This window comes from Mobula hypostoma, chromosome 8, assembly GCF_963921235.1.
Source record: "Mobula hypostoma chromosome 8, sMobHyp1.1, whole genome shotgun sequence".
NCBI classification, from domain to species: domain Eukaryota; kingdom Metazoa; phylum Chordata; class Chondrichthyes; order Myliobatiformes; family Myliobatidae; genus Mobula; species Mobula hypostoma.
The window spans coordinates 130677192-130693834 of NC_086104.1; the positions used below are offsets into that span (position 1 = coordinate 130677192).

General features: G+C 45.9%; 1 protein-coding gene across 1 annotated transcript in view; it reads right to left on the reverse strand.

Annotated features, from left to right (window-relative positions):
- Positions 1-2640: 2640 nt before the first annotated feature.
- gnsb (glucosamine (N-acetyl)-6-sulfatase (Sanfilippo disease IIID), b) overlaps positions 2641-16643 on the reverse strand; it is a 54414-nt gene continuing 40411 nt past the window's right edge. Inside the window, exons 6-14 of the mRNA XM_063056835.1 lie at positions 16433-16600; positions 15549-15631; positions 13697-13815; positions 12041-12144; positions 11167-11265; positions 9165-9275; positions 8327-8434; positions 7109-7269; positions 2641-3945 (exon numbers count right to left, since the gene is read on the reverse strand). Of these exons, the coding sequence (XP_062912905.1) occupies positions 3933-3945; positions 7109-7269; positions 8327-8434; positions 9165-9275; positions 11167-11265; positions 12041-12144; positions 13697-13815; positions 15549-15631; positions 16433-16600 (966 nt within the window). The 3' untranslated portion in view covers positions 2641-3932. The remainder of the gene's footprint in view (positions 3946-7108; positions 7270-8326; positions 8435-9164; positions 9276-11166; positions 11266-12040; positions 12145-13696; positions 13816-15548; positions 15632-16432; positions 16601-16643) is intronic.

Genomic DNA, 16643 nt, shown 5'->3' on the forward strand with positions numbered 1-16643 from the left:
AAGGGGGCATGAGAAGGCCTTGGCGAGTAGGGTAAAGGAAAACCAAGGCATTCTTCAATTAGGTGAAGAACAAAATGATGACAGGAGTGAAGGTAGGACCGATTAGAGATAAAGGTGGGAAGATGTGCATGGAGGCAGTGGAAGTGAGTGAGGTCCTCAATGAATACTTCTCTTCAGTATTCACCAATGAGAGGGAACTTGATAAAGGCGAGGACAATATGAGTGAGGTTGATGTTCTGGAGCATGTTGATATTAAGGAAGAGGAGTGTTGGAGTTGTTAAAATACATTAGGATGGATAAGTCCACGGGGCCTGATGGAATATTCCTCAAGCTACTCCACGAGGTGAGGGAAGAGATTGCTGAGCCTCTGGCTAGGATCTTCATGTCCTCGTTGTCCATGGGAATGGTACTGGAGGATTGGAGGAAGGTGAATGTTGTCCCCTTGTTCAAAAAAGGTAGTAGGGATAGTCCGGGTAATTATAGACCAGTGAGCCTCATGTCTGTGGTGGGAAAGCTGTTGGAAAAGATTCTTAGAGATAGGATCTATGGGCATTTAGAGAATCATGGTCTGATCAGGGGCAGCCAGCATGGCTTTGTGAAGGGCAGATCGTGTCTAACAAGCCTGATAGAGTTCTTTGAGGAGATGATCAGGCATATAGATGAGGGTAGTGCAGTGGATGTGATGTACATGGATTTTAGTAAGGCATTTGACAAGGTTCCACACGGTAGGCTTATTCAGAAAGTCAGAAAGCATGGGATCCTGGGAAGTTTGGCGAGGTGGATTCAGAATTGGCTCACTTGCAGAAAGCAGAGGTTCGTGGTGGAGGGAGTACATTTGGATTGGAGGGTTGTGACTAGTGGTGTCCCACAAGGATCGGTTCTGAGACCTCTGCTTTTCCTGGTTTTTATTAACGACCTGGATGTGGGGGTAGAAGGGTGGGTTGGCAAGTTTGCAGACGACACAAAGGTTGGTGGCGTTGTGGATAGTGTAGAGGGTTGTCAAAGATTGCAGAGAGACATTGATAGGATGCAGAAGTGGGCTGAGAAGTGGCAGATGGAGTTCAACCCAGAGAATTGTGAGGTGGTACACTTTGGAAGGACAAACTCCAAGGCAGAGTACAAGGTAAATGGCAGGATACTTGGTAGTGTGGAGGAGCAGAGGGATCTGGGGGTACATGTCCACAGATCCCTGAAAGTTGCCTCACAGGTAGATAGGGTAGTTAAGAAAGCTTATGGGATGTGAGCTTTCATAAGTCGAGGGATAGAGTTTAAGAGTGCGGGGTAATGATGCGGGTCTATAAAACTCTGGTTAGGCCACACTTGGAGTACTGTGTCCAGTTCTGGTCACCTCACTATAGGAAGGATGTGGAAGCATTGGAAAGGGTACAGAGGAGATTTACCAGGATGCAGCCTGGTTTAGAGAGTATGCATTATGATCAGAGATTAAGGGAGCTAGGGCTTTACTCTTTGGCGAGAAGGAGGATGAGAGGAGACATGATAGAGGTATACAAGATATTAAGAGGAATAGATAGAGTGGACAGCCAGCGTCTCTTCCCCAGGGCACCACTGCTCAATACAAGAGGACATGGCTTTAAGGGTAAGGGGTGGGAAGTTCAAGGGGGATATTAGAGAAAGATTTTTTTTCCCCCCCACTCAGAGTGGTTGGTGCATGGAATGCACTGCCTGAGTCAGTGGTGGAGGCAGATACACTAGTGAAATTTAAGATACTGCTAGACAGGTATATGGAGGAATTTAAAGGTGGGGGGGTATGTGGGAGGTAGGGTTTAAGGGTCGGCACAACATTGTGGGCCGAAGGGCCTGTGCTGTTATGTTCTATGTTCGATCCTATTCAAATCTTTTCATACAACTCGGGTCCTCCAGACCCAGCAACATCCTTGTAAACTTTCTCTGCGCTTTTTCCAACCTTGTTTACATTTTTCCTGTAGGTAGGTGACCAAAACTACACACAATACTCCAAATTAGGCTTCACCAACATCTTAAACAACTTCAACATAACATCCCATCTCCTGTACCCAATATATTGGTCTATGAAGGCCAAAGCTTTCTTAATGAACCTATCTACCTGAGCAGCCACTTTCAATGAATTATGGACCTGCATTTCCAGATCCCTTTGTTCTACCACACTCCTCAGTGCCCTACTTTTCACTGTGCAAGACCTACCCTGGTTGGTCCTACCAAACAGCAACATCTCACACTTGTCTACGTTACAAGGTGAGGGGCAAAAGATTCAGAGGGGATCCCAGAGAATTTTTTCAGAAAGTAACCAGTACCTGGAAAGCACTGCCCAGGACAACATTAAAGAATGTTCTGAACACTTAATCATTGGACACAGTGGGCCATGTATGGATCAGGTGCCAAGAGTTGGGATAGAAGATGCCCACAGGTCATTGTTGTTAAGTTAGACCAAGTGGTATTTTCCATGCTATACAATTGACTAGATTTCTGAATGAAGGCTGCAAAAGCTATCATCCTTGTGTAGTGTCACCATCATCCCACTCACCACAATCACCACCCCTCCAGACTTCCCTCCGCCAAAAATGGAGGCAGAGCACCTTCCACTTCAGGATAAATACGAGACCCATTCCACAAACTGGAAGTGACATATTTTGGGCTTTTACAACTGCGTCAAATTTAATAAAACAGGAGCACAAAATAAATCTCAATACACGAGGCTACAAGTCCGAAGAGATGATTGAGGTAGTGTCTTTTCACAATCCATTGAAGGAGGCACCACTGGCTTTGGCCTTCAGCTTACAGCAGAGTGAAAGCCTTTCACTGCAGCTCCCCGTCAGCTCTGCGTCTCAATTCTCAGGGAAACGAAGACGCAAAGCCAGTCATCCTCTTTAATAGAACCACACAAAGTCCAGGCAGCCACTAAAGCAATAATTGTTTTTTAATTGAAAAATTCATGTCTGCATTACACAACTTCTGACCTCTCTTCTACACTTTCATTGATACAAAATGGATACTGTTGGCAAAAAGCACAAAATAAACTTCAATACACAAGGCTACAACTCAAAAGAGATGCAGCATTTTTCCCCAGATTTCAACATACAACGTACGAGTCAAGACTAAATAATTTAGAGGGTTTTTAAGTGATTTAACAGGCAGATGAAGCAAAGCTCTCAAGTCGTTGTGCTGATTTCCACGTAAATGACTTTACATCTGCAGTGAACATTTCATTATGGAAAGCACGGAACATAACTGGCTCAGTCAACTGTGATTTCAATAGAGAAGACAAGTTTATATTTATGATTCTGTCAATCACAACCCTTACATCTGACAGCCAATGCAGCATTTTTGTTTTCGTTTCTCACTCTGGACATCAGTCCAAAAAAAGTTTCATGATTGATCCGATTTAATGAAGTGCCATCCAAGTTTTGATTCAGTAGAATACACACATCTACAAATGGCATCCACTGTAGGTGAACTGCCCTTCTGACCACTCAGCAAACCAGCAACACAACCAGGTAATGAGTGAAACAGGTGCAAATGTCCAATCTTGACAATCAAAACACTCGAAGAGCCAAGCCAACAACTTGCTAGGTCAAGCTGTCGTTCAGTACATGTGATCAGCAACATTCAAACACCCACCAACCGATGGGGAACCATGTTCACATCACCCTCCAAAAAGTGTTGGGCTTGCCCCTACAGAACAGTTGGACAAGCTTTGTGCAAGAGCAAAAGGATTCTTGCTTGTTCAAAAAAAAAAAAAATGGGATACTGTCGAAATTCAGGGATTTCACCCAAGTTTATTGCACACACTTCAGTTAATTTCTTTTTCTTGGATTATTTGTGGCCCCACATAATTAGGTTTATAATTCGGTGTTTCCTTAATTCTTGGAGGCTGGTACATTCAGTCTGTTCGTCTCAAATCCATGAAATGGAGGGACGCTTCAATATTCCTTCAGTTAGGAATCAAATCTAGAATTTAAAAAAGTGTTGAGACTGAGATTTTTTAAAAATTACTTAATCTACATTTAATTAGAGATGCTGATATTAAGCAATTGAACACACCATTACTAAAAAGTTACTTACAGACTTTGGTTAAATGGTTGTGATTCCTCAGTACAGTAATAGACACCCAATTTTCTTTCCTGATTAGAAAGAATTTGGTGGATGTTGCCATGCCCCAGAATTGGAATGAGTCAGCTGCTCTCCCCACTCATTGTTATTATTGCAGGCTTCTAATGGACAGGACGACTCACAGCACAATTTCTTTGACACTGAAATGGCAGCAGTGAGGAATCTTTCAAAATGGAGATGCATAGAAATTGCATTTTGTAGAGGGTGGCAAATCTCTGGAAAACTATACTCCCATTCCCATGCCCACCCCCGGCAGATCAAGGAAGTGAGAGCTCTATTAAACTGGCAGAGGAGAGGCCAGCATAGATCAGCCAGTGGCATATTCAATGGCAGAGCAGATGGTGTATTCACAGGACACAGAAGTACAGCACAGGAACCGGCCCTTCCGCTCAAGTTCACACCAAACAATGCTAAATTAAAGTATTTCTCATCTACCTGTATCCCTCCATTATTTAGACACATAGGTGTACAGATATTGAACCAGCTTTCATCATTCCCCCAGCACTTTCAGGAATCTTGACTTAGGACTCTTAAATCCCTCTGTATGTTAAATGCTATTAAGGGTTATGCCATTAATGCCATACTTTCCCCTTATATTTCACCTCCCTGTAATGCCTCACACTTGCTCAGATTAAACCATCTGCCATTTCTCTGGCCATGTTTGCAATTGATCTATATTCTGCTGTGTCCTTTGACAGCTCTCTACACTGTCCACAATTCCACTCTGCAAACTTACTAACCCCACTCACCCAGATTTTCAAAGTTACTTGTACAGATCACAGATGTCCCAGCACCAATCCCCGCAGAACACTACTGATCACTGATTACAGACCTCCAGCCAAAGTAACGTCCTTCTACTACTCTATACAGCAGGGGTTCCCAGTCTGGGGTTCATGGACCCCTTCATAATGGCATTGCTTCATGACACAAGAAAGTTTGGGAACCTCTATAGGGCACCATGGACCCGATGCATCTTCTTCTGTATCACGACCTTGAGGGACCTGGTAAATACCATACTGAAGTCCATGCAGACAATACACACAAAATGCTGGAGGAACTCAGCAGGCCTGGCAGCTTCTATGGAAAAGAGTAGAGTTGATATTTCAGGCTGAAACCCTTCGGCAGGACTAGAGAAATAAAGCAGAGGAGTAGATTTGAAAGGTGGGGGGGGGAGGGGAGAGAAACACCAGGTGATAGGTGAAACTTGGAGGGGGAGGGATGAAGCAAAGAGCTAGGAAGTTGATTGGTGAAAGAGACAGAAGGCCATGGAAGAAGTGGGGGGTGCGGGGGAGGAGCACCAGAGGGAGGTGATGGGCTGGCAAGGAGATAACATGAGGGGGTCAAAGAAATGGGAAAGGGTGAAGTGGGGGTGGAGGCATTACTGAAAGTTTGAGAAATCGATATTCATGCCATCAGGTTGGAGGCTACCCAAATGGAGTACAAGGTGTTGCTCCTTCAATCTAAGTGTGGCCTTATCCTGACAGTGGAGGCCATGGATTGACATATCGGAATGGGAAGGGGAATTATAATGGGTGGCCACTGGGAGATCCTGCTTGTTCTGGCGAAGGGAGCATAGACACCTCCGTGAAGCGGTCTCCCAATCTACGTCAGATCTCACCGATATACAAGAGGCCACACTGGGAGCGCCAAGCACAGTATATGACCCCAGCAGACTCACAGGTGAAGTGTTGCCTCACCCGGACTGACTGTTTGGGGCCCTGAATGGTAGTGAGGAAGGAAGAACACTCAGGTTGGAGGAACAACACCTTGTATTGTTTGGGTAGCTTCCAACCAGATGGCATGAACATCGATTTCTCAAACTTCCAGTAACACCTCCACCACCCACCCCTCACCATTTCACATCCCCTTGTTCCTCTCTCATATTATATCCTTGCCCACCCATCCCCTCCCTCTGGTGCTCCAAACTGCACCCCCCCTTTCTTCCATTGCCTTCTGTCTATTTTACCAATCAACTTCCCAGCTCTTTGCTTCATCCCCTTCAAGTTTCACCTATCACCTGGTATTTCTCTCCCCTCTCCCCCAACCTTTCAAATCTATTCATCTTGTTTTCCTCCAGTCCTGCCAAGGGGTCTCGGCCCAAAACATCAACTGTACTTGCCCCTCCACCCCCTCACAGATGCTGCCCGGCCTGATGAGTTCCTCCAGCATTTTGTGTTGCTCACATATCAGATGTTGTCTTGCCCAAAAGCAGCTGCTGTCAGTTAGCTCTCCCGCACACACCCCGCCCCCAGCTCCTGTCCAATGTCGGCACAATTTTCCCTCCCTTACTTCAGTACTTCACTGCAAATCCAGACTTGGCCATGTATGTAACCATCTTAAAGCCCAAGGAGTTGTGATCATTGTTTCCAAAACGCTCTCCCTCTCAGAGGCCAGCCAGCTGGCCAGGTTCATTTCCAAATCAAGGTTAGTATGAACAAAATCCTCCTGAATGCACTGAAAAACTTCTGCCCATCTCAGTCTCTTTGTACTAAGGAAGACCCAGTCAATATTCTGGAAATTAGTCACCCATTACAATATAAATAATGCTCTACGTCTTTCCACATATCCCCCCCCCCCCCGCCCAGTAGCTACTGGGAAGCCTATAACATAATCCCCAGAGTGACTAGACTTCCCTTATCTTCAGTTTCCCCATATTGCTTCAAGTGATCAGCCCTCTGGGGAGGACTGCAGCAGTGATATTCTCTTCCAAATTAGTAATGCTAGTATACCACCTTTTACCTTACACTCTACCTTCTAAAACCCAGCTGCCAGTCCTATCCCTATCCCAGTCATCTTTGTAAATGGCCACAGCATCATAGCTCCAGGTCCTGATCCATTCAAATTCATTCCTTACAGTACTATTTCAGCCCACCAGTCCCACTGGTTTGATTAACCTGCTCTTATTTTCTTGCATTCTTGTATCTTGACAAGTTGTCCGTACCCGAGCAGAAGTGTGGGATTGTGGGATAGGAATGCAATGTGACCTCGTGCGCAAACTCACCGATCCTCCTCGCTCTGAATGGTCCAACAGTCAACGCCTGAACAAGACTCCAGTTTAATCAGTCTCTGGTTCATCTTAACAAGTAGTGTGGGATTCACAAGCTTGCGGATATTGGTTAATTGATATGCATCAGCAGTCAAGTTATAGACTTCAACAAAATTCTAAAAGGTAGAGGGGAAAGAAACAACAAAATTAATACAAGCTAACATGGTGAAACCTACAGGAAGTCCAGTACCTGATTCCTCACTGATATTTACAGGTTTCAAATTAAGGAGATAATAATCACTATAAAGTATTCTACTTTGTACTTCTGGAGGTGGAGCGAAGTCAAGATGGTGCTAAACAGTGACTCCTTTGCTTACATCTTTGGAAACAGCTCCATTTCTATCTTTGGTATCTCTTTTTTCCTTTTCAAGGTTCTTTTGAAGACCCTGACCTGGAGTTACACTCTTGGCTTTGATCCTTTGCAGGAAATGGATCCACTCTCAGGGCTTCACGACCGGCCGCTTTTTGATCGCCTAAGGATGTGGCCTGGAAGACTAGCGCGCCTTCAGGGTTCTGGATTTTCGTGGCTCTGGCAACGGGCTGTTTCTAGGCCGGTGCCCCTGACTGAAGTGTCGCGGGAGAACACAGAACATCGGGAGCAGCGGGTTAGCTGCCGGGGGTTGTGTGTCTGGAGAACCGCGCCAAGCCGAGCCATGCTGGGACCAACTCTCTGGGAACAGCACTCGGAAAAAGCGACGCAATGGACTTTTAACATCGTAAATCAGCAAGTTGTTTGTTATGTCTCCCCTCTCGCTGTGACATGGGACACCTCTTTTTCCCTTATTAGGGAGAGAGCGAGCGCCTGTGGCATGTCGAATTAACGGATGAACGAGTAGTCTTTGGGGTACTGCAAGTCTGTGTCTTTATTGATGCTTTGCTGCATGCTTGAGTGCTCGGTGAAGGATGCTGATGCTTTTTTTGCTGGTAGGGGTAGGGGGGATCATTGCCTTGCTACTGCTTGTGCGTGGGGGGGCTTTGGGGTTCTAATGTTTTAACTGTCATTTATTCTTTAAGGTACTCCTCTGTTTTTGTGGATGTTTGCGAAGAAAAAGAATTTCAGGATGTATATTGTATACATTTCTGACTTTCAAAAGGTATATTTAAAGTTATGGAAAGTGGGAGGCACAGAAAGCACAGTGATGGAAGTACAATGGCAGGATATACTTCACTCACCTCATAGTCTGCAAACTCACAGTACTGCAGATTGCTTTGGGATAGTGTCCGGACACAGGCGTAGGTGTTGTTGAAAGCATCCTCACACACACAGTCTGGAAAACATTCCTAGGAAGGAGAAATGAATGTGTTTTAAAAGTTTCCTGATTTTTTTTTAATACAAATTCATACGTTGGAGCCCTTTGTTGACCTGCAGGCTCTATCTCATTGTAGGAACTCTGAGCAAATTCCAGCCATGAGCAAGATTTAATCATTCACCCTCTCCCTCAGAATCCGATTTAATATCACTAGCATATGTCGGTGACAAACTTGGTTTCTCAGGCACCAAACACCCTCCAGCACTTTATACAAGTGTTGGCCCCAGAGCAGACGCACCTTTGGTACACAACCACCACCCAGCACACCACAGGGGAGTCTCAGACACTCAATCACCACCATTGCAGCAGAGAAATGCCCAATTCCCCCCACCCACACACACACAGTTTCCTTGGATAAAAGCCCAAGATTATTGAAATATTCGCAGTCCTAAACCCATTGTTATTTTTAAGAATTTGCCCTTGAAACACAACAGCACAATTAATTTTGCCTGCAAATCTTATCCCAGCGATGTCTTTATCAAGTGCCATTGAACGAGTTGGTCTGATGTTTCAGTCACCTTTCTTCATCTGCCACCCACACACAGCAATGTTTCAGTTACAAAAGTAATAAGCCACTTAGAAATAAAGTCTTTATTATAAGAGAAGTATTCTGCAAAAAAAGTGCATTGCTCATATTTATTGAGTGTGTCTTCCCTACATTAAGCAAGCCTACAAAATACAAGCCAGTGACAAGTACTCACAGCCTCACCAGGCCCTACGTGGGGGCATGAAGGGTCACTCTTGTCATGACCTTCCCCTGTGTATTCCACCAGGAAGTCAGTGCGCCACTTGCTTTTAGTCTGCGAAGGGACCTGGGATAAATACCAATGCAAACAGAAAGGTGTTCAGACAACTCCACTCTCTAGAGTAAACAAAATGGACTTGAGCATCCAGAAGTTCAGAGAAACATACAATATTCTGGATGGAGGGGAGAGGGGAGAGGGGAGAGGGGAGAGGGGAGAGGGGAGAGGGGAGAGGGGAGAGGGGAGAGGGGAGAGGGGAGGGGAGGGGAGAGGGGAGAGGGGAGAGGGGAGAGGGGAGAGGGGAGAGGGGAGAGGGGAGAGGGGAGAGGGGAGAGGGGAGAGGGGAGAGGGGAGAGGGGAGAGGGGAGAGGGGAGAGGGGAGAGGGGAGAGGGGAGAGGGGAGAGGGGAGAGGGGAGAGGGGAGAGGGGAGAGGGGAGAGGGGAGAGGGGAGAGGGGAGAGGGGAGAGGGGAGAGGGAGAGGGGAGAGGGGAGAGGGGAGAGGGGAGAGGGGAGAGGGGAGAGGGGAGAGGGGAGAGGGGAGAGGGGAGAGGGGAGAGGGGAGAGGGGAGAGGGGAGAGGGGAGAGGGGAGAGGGGAGAGGGGAGAGGGGAGAGGGGAGAGGGGAGAGGGGAGAGGGGAGAGGGGAGAGGGGAGAGGGGAGAGGGGAGAGGGAGAGAGGGGAGAGGGGAGAGGGGAGAGGGGAGAGGGGAGAGGGGAGAGGGGAGAGGGGAGAGGGGAGAGGGGAGAGGGGAGAGGGGAGAGGGGAGAGGGGAGAGGGGAGAGGGGAGAGGGGAGAGGGGAGAGGGGAGAGGGGAGAGGGGAGAGGGGAGAGGGGAGAGGGGAGAGGGGAGAGGGGAGAGGGGAGAGGGGAGAGGGGAGAGGGGAGAGGGGAGAGGGGAGAGGGGAGAGGGGAGAGGGGAGAGGGATGGAGCCAAGAGCTGGACAGTTGATTGGCAAAAGGGATACAAGGCTGGAGAAGGGGGAGTGTCATAGGACAGAAGGCCTTGGAAGCAAGAAAGGGGGAGGGGAGTACCAGAGGAAGATGGAGAATAGGCAAGGAGTTATTGTGAGAGGGAAAGAGAGAAAAAATAATAATAAATAAATTTGGGATGGGGTAAGAAGGGGAGGAGGGGCATTTACAGAAGTTAGAGAAATCAATATTCATGCCATCAGGTTGGAGGCTACCATATTTTAAAGTTTTTAACCAGTCTGAATCTGAGATGAAGGAGATGTGGGAGGGCAGAGTGACCTTTAGGGGTAAAAAGGGGTACAGGAACTACTGCGGGATTTTGCCACAAGCCTTCAGGTAGAACAGCAACAGCATGGATTTCAAAAGGAATTTACCGAAAACAATTGCTGCCAACAGCATACTTGGATTATCTGGGAGAGAGCGCTTTCCACACACCTCACTTCCTCCCCACCCAAACACTCAGTACATGGTCTGTGAGCATCCATGAAACTTCCCTGTATTAGGACTAAGCATCCCATTATCTGGTATAAAGATGGCTGCTCCTTCTGTGACTGTAACCAGGGTGACCAGTGCAAGAATCCTTCCCCTCCAAGAGGCAGAAAGATAACGAGTTCATATTGTGCAAAAATAACCAATACTATTGAAATTAAGTTGGCAGAACTTGTTAGTATTTAGGATTGGGGAGGGGTGTGACTCTAGGCTCCTCTCTCCGACAGCACCATGTCATGACCTTCTAGAAATGGTTTCAGTGTTCCAGAAACCAGAACGGAACGAAAGATTTAATGTTATCAGATACTCACACAATACCAAAGCGCAGTGACAAATTTTATTAACACTTCAGTCAGGTGGGAACTATTCCATCTTAAAACAAGGTAACTCCAATTCTTGTGTCACTCCAGATTTCCAGTATATGCCACCTGACCCACTGAAACCGTCCAACATTGTGTGTGCGTTGCCTTAGAGCCCCTCACCACTGCACAGTGCACTCACCACGAGTGGCAGGAAAGACCTTCCATCCATGCCCTTCGGTTCATCACTCCCAGCAATGTCCAAGAATGTAGGAGCCAAGTCTATATTGAGCACAGGTTCCTGCCCGGAGAGGGGAACAGATGCAATTCTGTTAATCGTTGTACAACAGCACACAGCTGAGAAGATCTATGTAATCCCAGTGAAGCACATGACTCCGTCTTGTACAAGTGTTCCTGGGCGCTCGGTGCCTGATGTTACTCCTGTTGTGGCCAAGACTGACTGCGTTTCAAAATTGAAGGTGACATCCATAATTCATTGCAACTTTAAAATAGTACTCACGTTAAAAGTTCCACACAAGAACTAACCCTTCAGCTCACAAAGTCTGTACTGAACATAATGCCAAGTTAAATCACTTCTGCCTCCCTTCATGAATATGTGCTCATCTAAAAGCCTCTTAAACGCTGCTACTGTATGTATGAGTTTCCAACACTACCCCCACAGCCTACTACTAAGACACAAAACCTGCCTGCACACATCTCTTTCAAATTTTCTCCCTCCCACCTTAAATGCATGCCCTCTCGTGTTTGACATTTCTGCAGTGGGAAGAAGACTGTCTCTCAAAGCATTATTATATAGCTCCTCTTCATAACATACGCCGTCTGATCTAGGCAGCTCCCTGGTAAACTTCTACATCCTCTCCAAACCTTCCACTAGCTTCCTGAAGATGGGCAAAGAGAATTGCACACAAAACTCCAACTGCAGCCTAACCAGAGCAAACCAATGTTTCCCTGCAGTACGTAAGCTCAGCGATCGCCAATTCCAATGCAGTTATGTGCCCGGATGGAACTCACATGTCAAATGAGCAGGTAAACTGCTGGGAGAAGCCAGTACACACCTTAATGCTCTGCTTGGGTTTGATGCCTGGTCCACGAACCAGCAACGGTACTCGGATATCGAACTCATAGAGCTGCCGCTTGTCGATGGGGAGGGAGAACTGCCCTGCAAACAGAACCCAGCGTTAATGCTGCACGCGCAAAATGCTGGAGGAACACGGGTCAGTCTTCCCTCCTCGGCAGGGAAGTAAACAGTCAATATTCTGGGCCAGCAATGCTCCCTCTCCTAGATGCAACTGCCTCCACAAACTGAGAACCCAATTAAAAAAAAAACCCTAACTATGGGTCTCTCGCCTCTCCCAGGTGCACAGGGGAGCACCCGTGTTCAGAGGGAGCAGGGGCAGTGTAGCGATCAGCACCAGCAACCCAGGTTCAGTTCTGCCATTGCCTGTAAGGAGTTTGTATGTTTTCTCCAGTTTCCTCCCACAGTCCAAAGACACACCAGGTTAATCGGTCATTGTAAATTGTCCCATGATTAGGCTAGGGTTAAATCAGGGGATTGCTGGGCAGTGTGGCTCGAAGGGCTTATTTCACACTGCATTTCAATAAATAAACGTCTTCACAACATATTCCTGCCTTGTCATTCACAACCCTACCCAGCTCCAGGTTTTGTGAACAGCTAGTCATAAACCTACTGGAGCGACTCAGTGGCTTTCCAGTGCTCTTAGAACTAGCGATACGAGGCCACCTCGTATTAGTCACCAACAACACCCTGTGATCGATGGAGAGTGTTGGCACTTCACTCGGGAAACATTCCATTGCATTTTCCAGCAGCACGTGCACATTTAGGGTAGAAGCTAATTTAGGTTGACAAGTCTGAAAAGACAATTGCAACAATATCTGCATATCATGGCTTCTCTCCGACACAGCGACAAGCAGCTTCTGATGTCACATTCTTCGAAAGGAAATTCCCACCTTCATTGCAAGATCACTAGGTGTCAAATGTACAAAGCAAGCACAAATAAAACTTCACAAAGATGCATTAGATTCTGAGATTTTAATCCACAGTTCTTTCGGATATCAGGGAAGAGGCAGGAAACTTGTCGCTTAACAATAGCTTTATTAAACATTGATAAAACAAGGGAAATTGAAAACGGACAGTAACAGGGGTAGAATCTAGTAGCAAAAGGCTTAAAGACGAAGACAAAGATGGCACTGGCCTTGTGGTCAGCTCTTTTATACCCATTGCAAAAACACCATTTAAACTCGGAGATAAGAGTCAACCAATGAGAAAGCTTTATTCATACATAGGGCACCAAGGGAATCTCCCCCTCCCCCCCCCCATACTTTTATTCTGGAATCTTCCCTCTTCAGTCCTGAAGGTGGGTCTCGGCATGAAACATCAACTGCTTATTCATTTCCATTGATACTGCCTGACCTGCAGAGTTCCCCCAGCATTGTGCGTCTTGCCAAGAGAAGCTTACAATTTTTTTTTTACATATAATATAAATAATAGATTACTTAAAATACAAGCAGATAATTAATTGTTAAACTACAAAGAAAGTAACAATTAAATAGTTTTATCCAAGAATTAAGTAGTCAGATCCAACAAATGTAACAAAATCTTCAATACACAGTGTATTAGCTACTGGCTTACATTAATGCAAAACTCATGAGCAGGATTAGTGATACTACAGGATCTATGGTACCAAACCAACCTGTGTGGTAGCCGTTGTCGGATGTATAGAATATGTAGGTGTTGTTCAGCTCCTTCACTTCCTCTAGTTTATTGATCACCTTCTCGACCAGGTCATCCACAGAGAGCAGAGTCTGCCACCTGGTGAGAACAGGAGGAAGTTAAGCAGCTTGCAGGAAATTGGCAGGTTTGCAGTACAAGCCGAAGCTACCTCATTCACTGCACTTGTGCAGCAAGAGCTGCTGGATACACTGCAGAAACTGCCCACAGAAAGCTCATGGCCAAGACTGCATTCCATTTGACTTGGGACTGTTCATTTGTTTAATATAGTGACCTTCAATGAATGAATCTCAAGGTAGTATACAGAAACATAGTTACTTAGATAATAAGTTTATTTTGAATGTTCTTGTGAAAATAGAGCAGCACAGTAGAGTAGCGACCTGGGTTTAATTCTTATCACTGTCTAGGTACGTTCTGCCTGTGACAGTGTGGGTTTTCTCTGGGTGCTCTGATTTCTTCCCAGATTCCAAAGATATATAGGTTAGTAGATTGTCAGTGACGGCCACCTCTGCTGCCATGATGAGGCCACACTCAGGTTGGAGGAGAAACACCTTATATTCCATCTGGGTAGTGTCCAGTCAAATGGCTGGAACATCAATTTCTCAAAGTGCCGGTAATTGCCCCCCCATCCTTTCACCATTCCCATTCCTGTTTCCCCTCTCACCTCAGCTGTCCATCACCCCTTCAAGTGCTCCAGTTCCTTCCCCTTCTTCCATAGTCTGCCATCCTCTCCCATCAGGTTCCCCCTTCTCCAGCCCTTTACCTCTTTCACCAATCAATTTCCCAGCTTTTACTTCAATCCCCCCTTCCAATTCTTCTTCCTCCCTTCCCTGACCCCCACCCACCTTCTGACCCTGAACTGATCTCTGAACTCAAGTAAAAATGGTGTATAGTTTAAGTCTGTTTTTCTTGTGTATGCTGCTTGCACAATGCTATGCATGATGCTTCCCAAGCAAGTTTTTCCATTATACCCGAGCATTATGTACTCTGAGCATATGGCAATAAACTTGACTTTGAGCAAGCAACCCGTCTGCAGACACAAGATCACTTTGCGGGGACTGAACAGGTCGAAAATTGTGGGATAGTCCGGCACTTGGCTGGAGAATAACTGATCACATGCCAACACGGGCTGAAAGAATCACTAATCCTTTGGGGTCTTGATAGATTGCTGCAAGAGGCGTCCTACGGATTAACTCCACTCATCTTTAACCTGCCAGGAAACAGACCAGAAAGCAGTAGTTGGGGTTCAGGGACAAAAAGATTGTGATGGAATGAAAGTGGGAACTATAGCAGTAACAGATAAAGATGGATTGCAGAAGATTTAGCAGGCAACTGCACAATCAGCACCAATAGCAACCAACCAAAATCAAATGGCATGATCAAAAACCCTTGACTGGAAGGTGGTGAAAGTCATTAATAGTTTGGGCACTCCGCTTCAGTTACAACAATCACCCGACCAGTTCAAACTCTCAGTAATCGCAGGGGAACTAAAATTTTTGGTGTGACAACTAAAAGACAAGTGAACCAATCCCACTGCATTATGACTTAAAACTGCCTAATGGGCCAAGGACCCCGTGTCTGTGGTGTAGCAGTCTAAGACTCATAATTTTGGATTTGTCACCTGTAGTTCTAGACATGCCTCACTTCATCTTAGAAAATAAAAAAATCAATTGCTTTGATATTGCTGGAAATGATTTGCCTTCATTGTCTGGTGTGAAATTAAACCAAATTCAGGACTGCAAACTCCATAGGGTAGAGAACTCTACCACTTGATCCACAATAGGTTCGGATTTTGAAATGAGAGAACATAGTACCTTCTTCTATAAACATTGTCCAAAAATTCAATGGAAGTGTTCTTCATGGGTGTTTTAGCCTGTCGGATCAGCCAGTGTTTGTTCTGTGGGGGTGAGCACAAACTATCTTAAACTCCAGGTTAGATACAATTGCAGTTACATCTTATCCAAATTCCCCGGCCAACATTAATGCTAATTCAGGTCACAGGACGAACTTTGAACCCTGTTCATGAAACTAAAAGGGTTATTGTAGTCTCCCTGATGATTAATGAAACTAATTAGTAAAACTCAAGGGGGATTGGTTTAAATATAATGTTAATTCTTAAGTGACCAACAGGCACTTAAACAAGTGCATTAACTTAAACATCTCCTGGTTTCTCCTGCCATCTATTGGCAGTTATTGATAATTACAATTTAAAACTAGCTCTCACTGTTCAACTTCATGGCAAAACAAAAATCAAGCAGATCTGAAAAGCATAGATTAGCAAACAACTCAGAACAGGTGTAGTATGTCATGAAGAAAATGCTGCTCCAGTATTTGTGCTGATCTACCCCCTCGGGCTGGCTGGTGGTGTAGTGGCAGCAACATTGGACTTCAAGGCAGATGATCCTGAGTTCAAACCCAGCCAAGTCCCAACCTGGGCAGCAGTGTCTGCGCGGAAGAAAGGCCTGGCAACCTACTTCCGTATCTTGTCATGGAAACCCTATCGATCCTATGGTCCATGAGGTCACGAGGAGTCGGACTCAACTTGACAGCTGAATAACAAAACTCCCTCCAACTTCTGAAAGCAAGATAAGTGATTTCAAGAACTACCAATAACCCTGAAAAATAATCTTTGAGCTTCTTAAAATGTTCCTAATTCCCCCTGCAGAGCTCCACGAGTGGCTGTATTTGTTCCACTCACCTTTCCGTGGACATTGAAACTTCCGTGGCGTGGAGCCTTGGTGCTGTTGAAGGACTTGCTGTACTTGGGAGCCGCGGTCCAGGGGGAGTGACAGGCTGGTGTGGCCAGTGCCATGAAGAATGGAACATGGCGACTCCTGGACTCCAGAAACTCCACGGAGCGGTTTGCCTGTACAAAGGGCAGCGATGATCAGACTGAGGTTCGCCCAGGG